Source organism: Dermacentor andersoni, chromosome 3 (assembly GCF_023375885.2).
Source record: "Dermacentor andersoni chromosome 3, qqDerAnde1_hic_scaffold, whole genome shotgun sequence".
Taxonomy (NCBI): Eukaryota; Metazoa; Arthropoda; class Arachnida; order Ixodida; family Ixodidae; genus Dermacentor; species Dermacentor andersoni.
Genome location: NC_092816.1, coordinates 74,491,284 through 74,508,557, shown reverse-complemented (window position 1 = coordinate 74,508,557; position 17,274 = coordinate 74,491,284). Strand labels below are relative to the sequence as shown.

General features: G+C 46.5%; 1 protein-coding gene and 1 long non-coding RNA gene across 3 annotated transcripts in view; one reads left to right on the top strand and one right to left on the bottom strand.

Annotated features, from left to right (window-relative positions):
- Positions 1-17,274, bottom strand: part of LOC126545094 (cytochrome P450 3A16-like) — a 48,823-nt gene that overhangs the window by 11,425 nt on the left and 20,124 nt on the right. For both annotated transcript variants that reach the window (XM_050192816.3, XM_072287214.1), the window contains 5 exons: positions 12,901-12,997; positions 12,311-12,430; positions 4,192-4,280; positions 2,813-2,958; positions 609-724 (listed from right to left, as the gene is read on the bottom strand). In XM_050192816.3, the coding sequence (XP_050048773.2) occupies positions 609-724; positions 2,813-2,958; positions 4,192-4,280; positions 12,311-12,430; positions 12,901-12,997 (568 nt within the window). The remainder of the gene's footprint in view (positions 1-608; positions 725-2,812; positions 2,959-4,191; positions 4,281-12,310; positions 12,431-12,900; positions 12,998-17,274) is intronic.
- LOC129380542 (uncharacterized) lies at positions 5,514-10,442 on the top strand. The gene is made up of 2 exons (XR_008608665.2): positions 5,514-6,931; positions 7,374-10,442. It is a non-coding gene; the product is annotated as an uncharacterized lncRNA (long non-coding RNA).

The window sequence follows — 17,274 nt, the reverse complement described above, 5'->3', positions numbered from 1 at the left end:
ACATGATTTAACGTGTGGCATGCACAATTCGTACAGTAAACGACAGATAGTAAAAGAGTATAACTATATTTCGGTAAATATAAAAGAAACTACAGCTTTTCTCATTCCATTCTTTGTGTGGGTTGGTATGTGTTTGCGCAACGGATTATGGCAGTTTTATTTTTATTACTGCAACGTGGCACCCTGTCTGTCCGACTTTGTGATTTTGTAAATCTAGGCAGTAATGCCCAGTCGAGCGGGGCTTCATAGATAACTTTAGCAGCACGTAACACGCAGCGTTCGTTCCTGGCAATCTGAATTGCTAAAATCTCACTGGCCACTTTGTCTACAACTAAGTCATCTTTTGGCATAAATCAAACGTTGCAGAGCTTCTAAACCACTAAAATAATTATATAGATTGATGTAATGATTGTTTGAATATTCTTTTAAAATTTCTGGGGAAATAAAGGTACCATTGACCTATGCATCATTCGGAGAACGAGGTCAATATCTATTGGGCAAATATACCTGTACACATCGAGTGCCTATAACATTAATCTGTCTCCAAAAACTGCAGGTTTAGACTACCATCCCTATATATCGCCATATGTTGATAAGTAGCTGCTTACCTCATTGGAAGCCAGTCGTTTCTCCACCATTACTTTTGCGAAATTAAGTACTTGCTGAGAACCGTAGGTACTCGGAAACTCTATAGGAAGCATCTTGAAAACTCTTGACATGGCGTCTGAAATTTAAAAAAATAAACGTGATAATATGTATTGAGACGCCATAAAAGTTGAAGTATTATGAAGTTCTTTGCGAATTCGAACACCGGGTTAGCCTGGTGAATCTATTTACAGCGTACGCTGCATATTAAAAAAAGGGAAAAATGCAACGCTATCACTCCAACTATTTCATAAGATATTTGAATTTCAGTGCAAGAAATAGAAATTACAAAATGTTTGGACCTCATCTTATGCAAAAAAGATGCTATTGAATGTCAAACGATTAGTAGGCATTACAAGGGTGACGTTGTGTGTCTGCGTGATCGCCAACGTGTGTGTTTTTTGAGTCTGATTGTTTCAGTCTATTTTTGACCCAAATTGTTTTAAAAACATAAAGCAAATGGAAGAGCTCCACCAGTAGTTTCGCTGAATACGAAAAAATATGATATGTCTGAAAAAAAAAAGGTAACCGGCGCGCTGTTCAAATCAATAAAAAAAATTTGAAGCTAGGTTTTTTTTTTACCAGTAAAAAATCTTCAGTTGAAAATGCAACGACAGCTTATCTCACGCGATATAACCAATTCATAATGTGAATGTCTTTGGTTCTGCTAGCAAACAGCAGTTCTCCAATAGTTCAGTTAAGATTTTTGTGACACTTTCTGGCCGCCCAACAAATGGTCCAGTCGAAGAAGAAATCAGAAATTACTGTCGCAGAAAAGAAGTTCCTGGCGTACGACATAAGTTTCTGTAATTACGATGGACCTTTCTGAAGTTACGACGGAAACATTCTGCGACAACGACGAGAATTCTGAAGACGCAGCAGTAGTATTCTTTCGGGACGACAAGAATTCGTAAGCTGTAGCAGGAACTGCTGTGGCGACAACCGTTTTGATTTTGATGCCGTAACAGGAACTCTCTGCCGTGCTTTTGCAAATCTTCCACTTTTTCTCGCGACAACAAAAGTTCTGAGTTCTGAAGTTGCGACGAAGCGCTTTCCGTCGCGACAGTCTTATCGCTCTTAAAATTTTTGTGTCAGTTTTACATCGGTGGGACTCACTGCACACCGCATCTGGCAATGCTGGTAGTACCGATACCGGCATTGTCGCTGACGCGTCCAGTGGCTTCAATTTATCGTTATTGTGCCGTGACGGCATGATAGGAACAATTGCGCTACCGGACTCCTTGAAATAAACCACTCATAGAAGCTATGCATACGACACCCCACCTCCTCCCCACTTCAAAAAAAGGAAGAATGAAAAGGAAGGAAAGTTTAACACAAAATCAATTGTAGTCGACAGGAGTTCTTGCGTCATCTGTCTTGTATTTGTTGCTATTCCTGTTCGCCTTTTTCCTATGTCATGTTTTATTTTAGAGTTGATAGAAATTTTAAAGATAGCGTCTGACATGCAGCACGATACATGTTTTCTTGCGCAAGACGTAAGAAATGCATATTGGACAAATTAACAAATTTTAGCCAATAAGCGTTTCAGATAACTAGGCACATATAGAAAATTGCGTCATTGAGTTAATGTCGAGGCACATTCACTTGGTAACAAATTTAGAAAAAGAGTAGAAAAAGAGTATATATATATATATATATATATATATATATATATATATATATATATATATATATATATATATATATATATATATATATATATATATATATATATATATATATACATATATACATATATACACATATCTTGACTGGCTTGTTTTTTTCGTTTTTTGTTTTTGCTAAGGAAGAGGATGATATTTTGCCAAAACTACGGTTTATTGGAAGCCGGGAAGCGGCACGCATCTCCATACGATTCGATATGTCGGCGATTAACATTGTCCAGAAATGGTTGAACTAAAGCTTTGTCTAAGGTGTCTCAGGCCGCCGTACACGCAGCTGCTGAGGGAGTGCTTTATTCCTTTATCACTCTTTCAGATACACCTGGTGGTACGACGTAAGTTATGTTCCAAAAGAATGGCTGTTCCCATCCGAAAAGGCCACCTTTTCACTCCTGTCGTCGTTAACGCGCGTGGTAATGAGAAACGCGCATCAAAGGAGATAAAGAGCCACGCGACGCAACGTCCCAAACAGCTTTGGAGCTCACACAACATGACGACCTTCCATCCGCCAATAGCACTGAAGAAGCCGTTGCAGCAGGTCACCAACGGGTGGTCTGGTGTTTGGCAAGCGTAAAGGTCAAGACCGAACAGGAACGCAGCCATGCCGTCCATCGAGCACTGCTCGAACAGTCTGAAAAAAAAAAGAAAAGCAGCGAACCACTGACACCAGGGTGCACACGATGAGAGGCACGGAGGTCAACCAGACTGACGTCCGACTTTGCTGCCGTTCACTGGGAAAATTGAGTTGGGGATCAAAACAAGAAAAACAAAGGAAACAAAACACTGTGGGTGTCGCTTTGTCCGGATGTGCACGTACTTCGCAAACTGCAGTAATCCACGTATCGCTTTCTGGGCTCGTGAGACACGTGGCCGTGATCTAAGCCCGTTTGTCACCGAGTATGACCTTTTATTCAGTTGACATAGTTGTTAGGACGCGCTGGTGGTCTTAGCGAGGACAGATGCAGAGAAGACGTTCGACAGAAAGATGCGTGGATGTGAGGTGCACGCGACGAGCTCGAAATATTGTTACGTATTTGGTTAGCCAAGCACGAAATCTTTCGCTTTCCCTAAGTACTTAAATTTACAGGAAACACTGTGTAAGAGAATATAACTATATTAGGCCGCAATTGCGATACCAAGGGACACGTACACTGGATGGCGTGTGTGTCCTTTATGTGCACACGCGTTGCAAGTGCAGTGTACAGTGAACTGTCCCTTGTAGTCATGTCATTCGTTTCAAAGTTTTTCAGCACCGACACAAGCTCGTGCCTTCAATCACTCGTGCCTTTCTCTGTGTCAATCTCGTAAATAACTCTAGCAATTAGGAGTTGCAAATGCTAAAGAAGTTCGAGTACGGAACGAATACTCATAGCTGTTCGAGTCACATTGAATTCGTTCGTGAAATTTTAAAGGTTTCCGAATATTTGTCTGTGTCCTAACAGTACAAGATGAGAGAAGTGGTGTCTATCAGCAAGCCCGCATCAAGTATACACCCTTAAATTTGTAGCTATTGTAAATACCCAAGCAACATTGAGACGCACTGGTTTCAGCGGTAATGCCTCAAGTGCGTTATCTTAGAGTTGGTTGGAGGATCGCAGATGTTTATTTTTAGTCTTCGTGCAGATTTCTAACTTGAAGTTAAGCGAAATATTCCTTCGTTATTTTTTCTCAAGTCGCCTCTGAGGTGATCGGTTAGCGAAATATGTTTTCTTCTTTTTTCTTTAGCGGAACTATGAGGCATACGGCTTGATAATTGAAGGAGAAATATCCCGACTAATGGTATTCGATTCGATTCGAAAATTTCCGCGACTCAAACACCAAGGAATTTCACAAATGCTGAGCACAGGGCCCACGAGAATCTTACCTTTGAACTTCCACGACGTTTCTTTGTTTAGCTTCCTCTATAAACTGAAGGCGCAGCCGTTCGGAGAATTCTAGAAACTTTGGGAATACCTGCGGCAAAATGTAAAAAAAATAATCGAAAACGTAAGACACACAAATGATCGTTCTTCGCGCTGTTGTTTAAAGAATGTATAGCCGAGTGCCTGCTTTCGAAATTTCGGCCGGCCGCAGTGCCCAGAGGCTATCATGCCACTGCGAAGCACGTCCCTGACGCGCACGCGCGTGCACGCACGCACGCACGCACGCACGCACGCACGCACGCACGCACGCACGCACGCACGCGCGCGCACACAGGCACGCACACGCACGCACGCATGCACTCAAACGCGCTCACACACGAATACGCATAACCGCATTACATTGTTCGAAGCTTCAATTCCATTCAATTCCACTGCACTAATTATATGGAGGTCCCTGTCACTCCCGCTCTATGCTTGTGGCCGATTGTTTCCCGAGGTAGTTCTGCGTCGCCCTGAATAGATCACTGGGGGCAGAAAAGTTCATGGTTCACGTAGATGTTCCCGTTGGATATGCTTCTGGTTGGAGAGCACTGGGTATGAGATGAAGGGAGGGGCGCGGCGCTGTGTGCCGGCCGCTCCGGTCTCGAGGCCTGCGCGTGTCAGGGGGTGTTCGCATAAAAAAATTGGCTGTCCGCGATAGCAGACAGCCAATCTTATACACCCCTGGCACGCGCAGGCCTCCGCGGCCCCAACCCAGGGGCCGGCCTGGTTCCAGCTTTGATTTCCCCGCTACCCCTTGGGGGCCTTGGTAATCCTGCGCCGTCTGCTTTATTGTAACTTCAGGTGCTCTCCTGAGGCCTCCTTTTGCCGGTTACATGTACGCTCCTGGAGCAGTGTTTGCAAAATATGCCATCTATCGTCGCGACGAAAGAAGCGACCCACGACTTATACAACACCAGTCAGAACCTTGCCCCTTCAGACACAGAGATCACCAAATGGGCCGTCCGTGCCCACTACCTCACCGCACGGGCAGCCAGTGGCAGAGCACACTCCGCAATGCCGGTGTGTCTAGGGGACAAACGCATAAAACACGCGCTAAGAAATGTCCTTCGTAGTGCTTTGGCAGAGTCACATATTCAAGGAGCAAAGGCCCCCAGATTTTCTCTCTCGCACCTGCTCTTACTGGCGCCTGCGCAGAAACGTCGACCGCCGCGAGAAAAGCCACGCCCCGCTGTACCTACTAGCGATCAGGCCCCGAACACTCTCAAGTTCGACAAATGCCCACGGAGGGCGAAAAAATCGGCCGCGCGGCGTTGCTAAAAAGAAAGAGCAGGCATAGTACACCAATTAAAAAGGTTCCCCCGTGAGCGCATTATCTCCCGCTAGAGGAGCTGTACTAAGCGCAACTTTAACCTTCAAACTTCCGTCAACAATACAGGAAGCATTTTGATTACATGACAAAGAGTACAAAATTATCATTCCTAATTTTACATTGTACTCTTTATTACCAACTTTGTTGTTTTTCTTGCCATTTTAAACGCAAAATAGCGTTCAGCATCATCGACCTCCCACGTGACCTCTAGCCTAGATTTAAGATGTTTCCCGGTATGTTCGCGTTCGCGGCAGGTACGGATTCTTTGGTTCGTACATCGGTTGGTTATTTTGTGCTGAAATCAGTTTGTTGCGCTTCAATATCTCGCGCTATTTAACTTTGGATGTAAGCCCGAAAGCTAGGTTTCAGTCGTGAGCCATGTGGAGCACGTCTGCATCGAAATGAGAGCGCGATCCTGCAGCGACTGGGGATGGCAATACCGGTGAATCGTTTAACATCGCTGCTTCAATCGCTATGTAGTATATGCGTATCGTTAACTTACAGGCGGAGGCAAGTTAACGAACTAGCTGCTGCAGTACATATGGGCAGCCAAGACCCTCCGTTGCTGTTTCCGAAATAAACTTTCAGTTGCGAAGCCATCATTATACACACATTCATGAAAGACAAAGCGATATCAGACCGCGCGTCACATTTTTCATATCGTTGTAGCCGTAGCCATGTGTGACTGAGTAGCCTTATCAATGTATTCTTTTTTTGAGTTTGCCGGCAACTTCTTTCATCCACAGAACCGGTAACACTTTGATAAACTGAAGCTAAAGTACTGAATTTAATGTATTAAACAGTCGCACATAGGATAATTCACCCATATTTCGCACCTGTTGTTTCCAAATGTTCTTGCTATTCAGTTTGGTTTACCTGAGGACATTTATTTTTGTAGTAGTGAAGGGGTGCATCACGTTCATGCAGAAAAAGAATGCATCATTTCTAATAGCTTCATGTCTTTCACACATTTGCTTGTGAAACCAGCAGTAAAAATAAATGAGCGCACAAATGTTCTCATTTGCGATCCTAATAATACTTAAGCTGTGGACTTGCATTGTAGTTAGGCAGACATCAATTCTGTGGAGAGTAGCAATATTTATTTACCGTGCTGCTAAGCACCCTAGAACATACAGTGTACATTTGCATGTGTTCTGTAGTCACAAACCATTACAATGTATATGTCGCACCTTTTCGCATTTCATATTGCAAAATTGTGCTTATTCAATTTCTGATGCAGCCAAAACTTCTGTTCCAGACATGCAGTAATGAGGACGGCAGTAGTATAAAGCAACACACTCCATGCACTAAACAGAAGCTGCTGCCTGCGACAACAAGGTCATTGTGGGGACTGTGGCTGCTAATATAAGGTAAACAACACCTGGTTCAGAAATAAATATGCTTGATATATGCAGTATTGAGATACATGTCATTTGTTTGTAGCAGATGATATGAACACCCGCCGTGGTTGCTCAGTGGCTATGGTGTTAGGCTGCTGAGCACGAGGTCGCGGGATCGAATCCCGGCCACGGCGGCCGCATTTCGATGGGGGCGAAATGCGAAAACACCCGTGTACTTAGATTTAGGTGCACGTTAAAGAACCCCAGGTGGTCAAAATTTCCGGAGTCCTCCATTACGGCGTGCCTCATAATCTGAAAGTGGTTTTGGCACGTAAAACCCCATAATTTTTTATGATATGAATGTTTGTTCATGTTTACAGTTCAGTATAAGTGGTTCGAACATAAAAGAAAACACTACATGACTTTGGATAATCTCTGCTATATCTCATGTGTCACTCTTCTGCCTGAACAGTCTGTGCCAAGTACATCTTGGTCATCACGGAAGCCCCCATCTACACCAACAGGAAGGGGCTGGAGCCGAATTCGCAAGGCTTTACACCACGAAGAAGCCATTCCAGAATTATTTGGATGAGATATCAAGTCTACGGACGACTGCGCCAAGAATGAAAAGAGCCTCCGCCAGTGAAAAGAGCCTCCGCCATCATTGCACCAGCACGGATACTGGCCGAGTCATCCAGGTACCTCAACAAGAAAAATTCTGTGTCTTCAGAAGTACCTGCAACCTCTGAACAAGCAGAGACGACGCTGGCCAAAAGGGTTCCGTCAGCTTGCCCTTCCTTAATGAGCTTCCTGGCCTTGCCAAATTCCATTTGTGCCAAGTATAATTTTTTTCGATAAATGCAATCTTTTTTATTCCACATTCTTGTTAAGATCATTCCTCTTCCTCATCCAAACACTAAAGGTCTACCGATTCTTTGCTCATACTTAACAGTCACTGTCTAGAAGCATAACATATCTGTAGCAGTACATTCTAGTGTACGTTGCGATGTGCAATTCCTCTCCTGAAATAGCTGATGCGGCATTGGCGTGTGTCTTGCATTAACCTTTGCACAATGAGCTATGTAGCATTTACCTTAATGTTTTTGGCTTTCAGTGCTTGCAAGGTAGAGTGGCTTCTTTCTTGAATGCAAGCTTTCTCATTTCCATATTTAATTCTTAGTCTCATTCAGGATTGCTATTTTTGCTCGACAGCCTGTGTTTTTGCGCAAGCTACATTGAAGTGATTGATTGCAGAATCTGGTTTCGCTGCTGTCCGACCTTGTAGTTGTCACCGTGTTACGTTTCTCGTATGTTGAAGCCTGGTCAGTTACACTGGGAAACAGTCTCTCGAGGCAAGCACCTGCTCCTACAGTCCGCACAGTGACATAGACTGCGAATTTACACGCACCGTGGTTGGTGCTCACCGTTCCGTCCTTTCCTGCTGCTGCTGCGTGCAAATTTTGCTTGTGGCCTTCCTCGGTCATGATTTAGTGTCAACGGAGGCTGTCATACGTGATTACATGGTTTTAAGTGTATGAAGTTGATATCCACATGTGTGGAAAGGCCTGCAAAAGTGGCTGCAAAATGGTGATGCCCATGAAACCGATCATGGCCATATTTAATGATTGTGGGGCACCAAGTATGAGTTACACATTAGTGGCATGCGAAATAACAAAAAAAAAAAAAAAAAACGTGCAGGAAACGTGCAGAAAGGCGGTAACGCAAAAGGCCGGGCACTCCACGTCGATGTGTTGGCTGGGGCAGCAGACGCTTGCGTCACCCGATTGCTTCGTAATGCAAGTTGCTCATCTTCAACGGTGACTGTCGGTGCAAACACGTGGGACACACTGTCCAATCTGCTTGCGCTGCTGATTGTTGCTTGTTACCAGACTACCATGTGCGACGACGGCAAGCACTATGCCTACTGTCGAACGGTTGAATGTGCCGCAAGCGACGCGTGTGCGTGTACGCTCACTGTTGTCATGTGGATCGTAGCCAATGTATAGTGTATTGTGCCAATGTATAGATCCAGCGTTATGTTAGAGTATGCTGAACTGATTTGATTGCAGAGTCTTGTTTCCATGCTGTCCCACTTGGTCATGGTTGCCGTGTTACATTTCTCGGATGTGGCGGCCTGGTCGGTTGCATTGGGCAATGGCCTCTCGCGGTAAGCACCTGCTCCTGCAGTCCGCACAGCGACATAGACTCCCTGTTTACATGTATTGTGATTGGTGCTCCCTGTTCGTCCTTTCCTGATGCAGCCGTGGATAAAGTGTGCTTGTGGCCTTCTTCGGCCGCGATTTTGCGTGAACGGAGACTATCATGCATGATTACCTGGTTTGAAGTGTATGAAGTTGATATCCACATGGGTGGAAAGGTGGAAATTCCCGCAAAACAGACCATGTCCATATTGCGAGCAGGTGGGGCACCAAGTGTGAGCGATACATCAGCGACCACCGAAAGAACAAAAAGAAAGGTGCAGGTAGGAAACGAGGTAACGCTAGAACGCCGGGTAGTTCATGTCGCTGTCTTGGCTATTGGCAGCAGGTGCCTGCGTCACCCGATTGATTCGCAGTGCAATCTACGGCGACTGTCAATGCAAACAGGTGGCGCACTCTCCAATCTGCTTGCGCTGACGGTAGTCACTCGTTACTAGACCACCATGTGCGACGTAGTCAAGCACTGTGCGTGAAGTCGGATACCTGAATGGGCTGTAAACGACCTGTAGTGCGTGAGTGCCCACTGTTGTCATGTGGATCTTCGCCAATGTACAGTGTATTGTCTGTACCTTATGCGGTGATTGAATGCCGAGTCTCATTTGATAATAGTCGCCGTGTTATGTTTCTTAGATGTGGTGACCTCGCCAGCTGCATGGGCAACAGTCTCTCGAGGTAACCAATCGCTCCTGCAGTGCACACAGCGAGAATGACTCCCGATTTACATGCACCGTAATTGGTGCTCTCCCCGTTCGGTCTTTCCTGCTTTCCTGCTTGTGATCTTTCCTGCTTGTGATCATGCTTGTGGGCCTTCATCGGCCGTGATGTGGCGTGAATGGAAACCAGCACACGTGATAACATGGTACGAAGTGTATGAAGCTGATAGCCACATTTGGAAAGGCCTGCAATAGTGGCTGCAAAATGGTGATGCCCATATTGAGAATGTGGCGCACAAAGTACGAGTTACACATTAGCGGCCCCCGAAAGAACAAAAAGAAACGTGCAGGTTGGAAAGCAGGTAACGCTAAAATGCCGGGTAGTCCATGTCGCTGTGTTTGCTGCCGCAGCAGAGGCTTCGCGTCACCCGATTGCTTCGCAATGCAAGTTACGGCTACTGTCGATGCAAACAGGTGGGGCACTGCCCAATTTTCTTGCGCTGCTGATTGTCGCTCGTTACAAGACCGCCATATGTGACGACAAAAGTGAGCAGTTTATGAGCTCTGCGTTAATGGTGTAAGCGCATCTCGACATGCAAATTTATTTCTGCTCTTGTACGAGAAGGTGCACTGCTTTTCTTCTGCCAATAAAGTCGCACGTCCTATTCACTCGCTTGTGGCGTGTTTGTATGGGCGCCAGTAGAGGCTCTTCAGTCTCCTGGCAATTAAAACGCGGCAGCTGAGGCATGGCGCAAAGCCAGCAAGGCCAGCACGGCGGGTGCCCAGCGTACGCCTCTGGCAAAAAGCGGCGATATTGGGTATTGCACTAAAAAATTGCATTTACGCTTCCTGTTTAAGTAGCGCCATCTGTAGGGCCCCCCGCTAAGTTCCATGCGCTGCCGCTTCTTATTTTCGTACCACAGTGGAAGGTACAGTCTTCCCTTCTCTAAAGTTGGTTCTTTATTCTATGCTAGCAATTGTAAAAATGCGGTCCGGCAGCAACTACGCATTTCGCGACCGGGCTCAAAGGCAACTGACAATCGCGGCTCAATCTCGCGCGCCATATATGGAGGAAAGCGTGGAGACAGTGCGGGTGGGAGGAGGAGCAGCTTCGACTCCGCCATGTGCGTACTTTGCGCGGCCGCGCGTGGTCGCGCGCGCCGTATCTTGAAAGGGATCTGCAGACGGCTCGTACCTTTGTGCGCGCTGTTTTCACGCCGCTCTTACGTTCAGGCTCTAGACCGCACGAAGGTCAATTCGCTCGCTGCTGCTGCCACGCTTGCTCACACCACCGTCTCGGGAGCGAGTGTCCGCGCTCATCGAGCGTGATGCGTTCATGTTTGCTTGTGCGCGCTGACGCCATCCTTGTTAATTGTGTTAGTAAGCGAATGTTTCCAAGTTTTTACGGCCGATAAAACCACTATCCTTACTCAGTATAGCTGTCGACTAATTTGCAGTCGCAATCGATGCTTCGCTTTCCAGGCGAAATCGCGATTTTTTTTCCACACTGACGAGCTCATGTACGCTCGTCAAACATACCTAAGCGTATAAGTACGCCTTTTGTATGACGTTTGGTGTACTCGGGCTTGCGACTTCGCGACTACATCGCCCACAATGCGTTTCGCTGCCTTCCACCGGTTCCCCTAAGTGGCTACGGCGTCCTCCCGCTGAGCACAAAGTCACAGCACAGGATCGGTTTCAGCTGGAATGTAAAAGCTTTCCTGTATTATGATTTAGGTGAAGATTAGTGTCTCAGGCGGTAAAAGCTTTTACTGAGCCATTTCCTACGGTGCCCGTTGTTTGCCCTGAGTGCATCTTTCATACGTTAAAACTATTATATTTTTATTACTTTATGCCATAATAGTGGGCTGCATTTCTTTCAATCACCTGATCATTTGCCTTCTGTTCCGCTCGACCTCTGAATTTTTCTAAACGAGAGCATGACTTTAGAGAAGCCGAGCCATTCGGTAATGTGTTCAGTATAATTCGGCGTTTGCAGGGTAATTCTGCCTCTCGAGAGAACACATGGCCTTCATTGCCAATAGCCCTGATGCGGTTCTCTTTCCTGCAGAGCTGGCAACTCGCAAGGCTTGTCCTCACCATCGTTGTTGAAATACATCACTTTTTAAATATATGCTGAAAGTTTAGGGTGGTACTCATAAAGCCACCGACAAGGAGGAGGCTGATCGGAGAAGTGCAAAGATGAAGCGACAGAGAAGGCCGCGGTGGAGGCTTACACACAACAGTGAAGAGGTTCAAATTTTAACCTTGTCCTGGAGCTTATAATATTCTTGTTCTTGTTAATGGCTGTTGAAAGAGTCGCGCTGACTAAATTCGTCTAGAAGTTTGGACAACAAGCAAGGCTAACGGGAACTTATTATGCGGCTACTTGTTGTTCTGAGTTTCTTTTTGTTTTTTGCCTTTCTGTTTACGCGTGTGCCTGCGTGTGCTTTAGCAGAATTTTGTTTAGGATATACTATGGTCGATGCGTCGCTTTACCATTGCTGTTGAGCTACTGTGACTTACGGCGTACCAACCTGTTTTAGCTTGATCGGAGTGAATGCAGGTGACAGCGCCATCCGTTCATCTTTCCACATATCCGACGACATGTTGAGCAGCATGTTGTCCCACAAGGCATTTCCAGTTACTTCCCTCTCCTGAAACAAGAGAAACTGATGTAAAGAAGTTCTTGCCCAGCAGTCGTTGGTAACGATGATTCGAACATAACGAAGTGTGCACTTTAATAGTAACTTCGCGCTTTAATACTGACCTTTTCATGTAGTGACAGTCAACGGATACAATTTCGAATGAATATAAAGTGCGTTGTAAAGATGGAGAGTAGCCGGCGAACAAGGAAAACGTAGAATAAGACGTCTTAGACATATCGATGTCAGTTTAACCCTTACGTACATCACTACTGCTTACACACAGCGTAACCGGGTCATCAAGTGCAGAGGAGCACATAAGGGAAACATATGACGTCACATTGCTTTCGCGTGCGTGTCGGCACCTCGAGATGAAATGCATCGTACGCAAACATGACTGCACACGTATACCAGCGGCCGACGTCGTGTTTGGCGTTTCTTCATGCGGGTGCGAGTGCGGCAGACAGATTCCTGATTCTCACCGTTCTGTCGACGAAGGACTTGAAATCTTTGGCACACACGATGCTCAGTACATCCGGGTCTCCAACAACGAGACAAGGCACGAAGCCTTGATATGATCTGCGTTTGCAAAGGAAATATGACTGAGGATATATCACCCCGAATGCCTCTTAAAGAAATGCCGAAGGCATTTGTACAAGGATAGAAAAATCTGTATGCGAAAAACACGCTCAATCGTTTATTGTTGACAAAATACCTTCAAAGACATTCTTTCGAAGTTACTGTCTATAGGCAAAGCTGCAAGAGCATTGCTGCTTTTTGATAGGGGGGGGGGGGTGACTTTGTGCAGGTGTTAAACTCATCGCGACAAGAAATACATGTAGCATGTAAGGAAATACATGTAGCAAGCTCTCATACTTTTCGGTCACATGGTTGCTTAATAGAAGGAGCGATCATCACCTCGTAAAGAAACCCATCTGGTTCAGAATTAATTTAGCGACACGAAGTGTCATACATTTGGGATCAATGTGGACTCTGCGATCACTTCATGGTGCGTCAGGAGGCGGGACGTGGGCCGGAATGTCTTTCTCCTCGTTTCTATCGACGTGCAGGTGCTCCGGCGTTTCATTTCAGCTAACCTGTTGAGATGCAAAAATGACCCTGGGCCATACTGCGACATGGAGTCGGCCTTCACCGATTCATTGCTGGGGCAGGCGGTGCATCAGTGAAACTTAGCACATCGACATAATGTATTGACGCGTAACCTTTCAAGGTCGTGCTGTTTGGGATAGAAGGCCTTAGCCTTGAATCTAATTGTATAAGAGTATATAATGTATTTTGCATTGCTAATGGCGATTCTTTGAGTGCTACGATGGTCTCTGGCAAATTTTTGGAACTAAAATCCCATCCGTCATGTAGTACCAGAACATTCACAAAGCAAATTTACAAAAGCACGCCGTGCTTGTTGTACTTGTTTCTTTGCCCCATTCTTGTTCTTAGGGCCTTTGCAAGTTTAGCATAAATTACGAACTCGCTCAAATTCACATCTTGTTAAACATTCTGAAGAAATGGTTGTCCTGTAATGCCGAATTGTATGTGCCCTTATGTCATGCGCTCTGTCAAAATTACTGTAGGGAATATCACGTTGTTTCGTAATGATGGCGACCTACATGATGTTCGTCTCCGTGATAGGAAATAAAAAAAGTTATTTGCGTCTAGTGCATACACGCAGGACACATTGACTGCTACAGTAGTATATACGTCAATGCGCGACCATGGCTTTAATTTACGTCCTCATGAACTATGTTTATAATCCTCATGTCTGCTCGTATCTTAAACATCAGTTGTTTTTATAGCAGAGGCGGTTTTTCTCGAAGTCTTCTGGATTTAACGGAAACTACGTCATTGACCGACATGGTTTAACCAAGAACAGCACACATAAATTGTGTCTGCGATAGCATATAGCCATCTGTGCTGCATTTGCATATGTGCCAATTGCTGGCTTGGTTCTCTGCAGACTTACGCAACGTAACAACAAACGCAATGAAAGTATTTTCACTGGAACAAATATATGCCTTGAAGGCCGCCCTCACCTTCCCGCCTTCGTTCCTTTCATAAAGGGAATCGACTCCTTTTGGCTTTTTCCTCCATTCTAAATTCAAAAAGCTTTATTCGTTTCTGTCGCCAGTTTTCTCAGGAAGGACTTGGCATGCAACAGAATGGAGTGCTCTAAACAGGAAATAGTGAAGTGCAAGCAGCAAAGCCCGGCAAACAAACGTTTTCATTATAGAATGAGCCATAATAAGCTGACTTCGCTGCAAAAGATGTGGCACATCGAACTATTTATTTTAGAGCGCAGCTCTTTGGCGTCCGTTCCTGGGTTTCGCGTCGTCGTCGGCGTTGTCGTCGGCCTCGTAACCAGCTCCGCCCCCCTTTCATCCCCCCAGCGCTAGCAGCGACCGACTGATACCGCTGGATGCCGCTGACGCCGCTAGAGAGTCAAGATAACGTGACTGCATAGAACACCGTCGCCGCCATGCAGAAAGAGGAGGAAAGGGTCCCCCCCCCCCCGTTCTTGTGTGGCGGATAGGGTGCTCTTCAGTTGCCGACGCGCCGGTTATTTCACGTAGGCCCCGGCACGTCGACGAATACGTGACCACCTTCCCACGGCTAGACCTGGTTCTTAGCGCTGCGGAAGCGAGGGTATCTTATTGTTTGTGTCGGCATCGGCGGCGTTGTCCCTGAAACCAACTCCGCAGCTGGGGTTGACTCACTATCGGCGTCAGCGGCATCAGTCAGTCGCTGCTATCTCTTCCCTCCTCCCTTTATCGTGTTGTCCGCTTGCTGCGCGCGCTTCTGCCCCCATCGTTTGCCGCTGGGTGTACACGCCGCCCCCCTCCCCCCTCTTCCTGCGAGTCTCCGGTTGTCAAAGCGCCGGCTCGAACTTAATTCCTTTCTTCGCTCCTCCTCCAATGCAACCCCTGTGCGGTGGCAATCAGAGAGCCAGATCGGTGGCGGCGGATCTGTATATGTGCACCGCCCGAGCCGAAATTGCCGCTGCCGTTTGCCCTGTGCGGTGGCAATCAGAGAGCCAGATCGGTGGCGGCGGATCTGTATATGTGCACCGCCCGAGCCGAAATTGCCGCTGCCGTTCGCCACTGCGAAATTATCTGCCAGTTCTTTCTGAGCCATGAGCGAGACGACCGATGGGACTTTAATGTTGACATAAAGACAAACAGCAATTTCCTAACACTTATGCGGGAGAACATCCCGTTCCTCTCGCTCGTAACGCGTCCCACGGCTGTGACAACCTCGCGAGGCACTTGTATAGATCTCGTCTTTCAGAATCAAGCATTGGTGTACCAAGTCGAACATATATCAGTCTATTTCTCCGACCACAAAGCTTCCTTCATGACTGTCAAGAACTGTTAGTGGAGTCTTTGTTAAAGGAATACGTGTGAAAAATAAAAAAAAAATTCTGTGATAGCGCATACATGTGTTGCTCGATTTCTTTGCCTCAATCTATCGAAAAGGTGAAACAGCTTATTTGCTGCGCTCAAATTTCGCATTAGGAAGTAACGTAATCGTCGGTAATTTTTTTTTGCACTGAATCTATGGTCTGCTCATTCCCCCAGCTTGCCTTTCAATTAAAATGAGCAGCTTGTGCTTTCGCCAATCCGGTGCGGGCAGTTACCGATCACTTCAGCACTTGGCCGTCTCGTACTATATCAGTCAGCAATGTCGCTTTATATATTTTGGTATAAGTTATTTGCAGTAACCCTGCCAATATAATATGGCCTCACCTGTATCGCCTTTTAAAGGGCCCCTCAGCAGGTCTGGCCATTTTGGGCTGAGAGGCGCAGAGCATACAATGCGCGATAACGATTGTGTATGCAAAGTATTAGATCGCTACGCGCCGCAGAAAGATCTGAAATTTTAAACCGAACGCCGTTTTCCCTTCTCCTCACGGCCGCCGCGCTCCAAGCCGGAGGATGACGTACACGTGCTAGTGCGCCTCCGTACACGTGTTCGCGCTGTGACGTCTCTCGTGGTGACACGTCACTTCAAGACTTATTCAAGGCAACATCACTTATTTGTGTAATATGTTGCTAGAATAGACAAATTATAGCTTAGAGAAATACTAAAGCACACAAACCAAATGTCTGCATGTTCTTGTTTCACTTCGCGCCCCAGCAAGAGAGAAGTACTTCCGCTTCGTCTGCTTGTTCCCACGTCGTGTAGTTGCGCGCGCAGACACCGAAACTATGTCACTTTCTACCATGTTCCAGCGCGGGATCATGCTCTTTGAACCGCTTGTGTTTGTCTCAATATTCGTGCAGCACAGACTTACACCGTTAGTCAGGTGCCCTTGTGCACAGCGCGAAAAATCGCGCACTGCGCTTAACGAGACAATCGCGCGACGCCGTGATCGGAAGTGCGCCGCGCCGCAAAAAAGGGACAATTGACAAGAACCTTATTGAAGTGTCCTAGGCAACATGACTGTGGAAGCCGAAGGCTCACCAATCAAGTCGGTAGCTCAGCCCACGACGGGCCCGGGAGGTGGTGACTCTCTGCGACGTCGCGTGCCCTCTGGACGGCCTGTAGTAGGCGCGGGAGTTCAGAGCTCTTCAGCAAGGCGTGGCCCTTGGACTTGCATTGCAGTTCGAAGCCCGCATTTACGGGCACAGCGAGAGCATATGGCCGAAGGAGCAGCATGTGTAACCGCATTTGGAGCACGACTGCGGGAAATTGGGGGTCTATTCAACTAAGCGCTCTGCGGGTGAGATACGATCTCCTCTGTAAGAACCTGAAATTAACGGCCTGAGCCCTGTTGAGTTTTGGGCTGGTGGGAGAAAATTTCCTCTCCTCCCGGTTTGTCTGTAATGAGAAGTAATTTC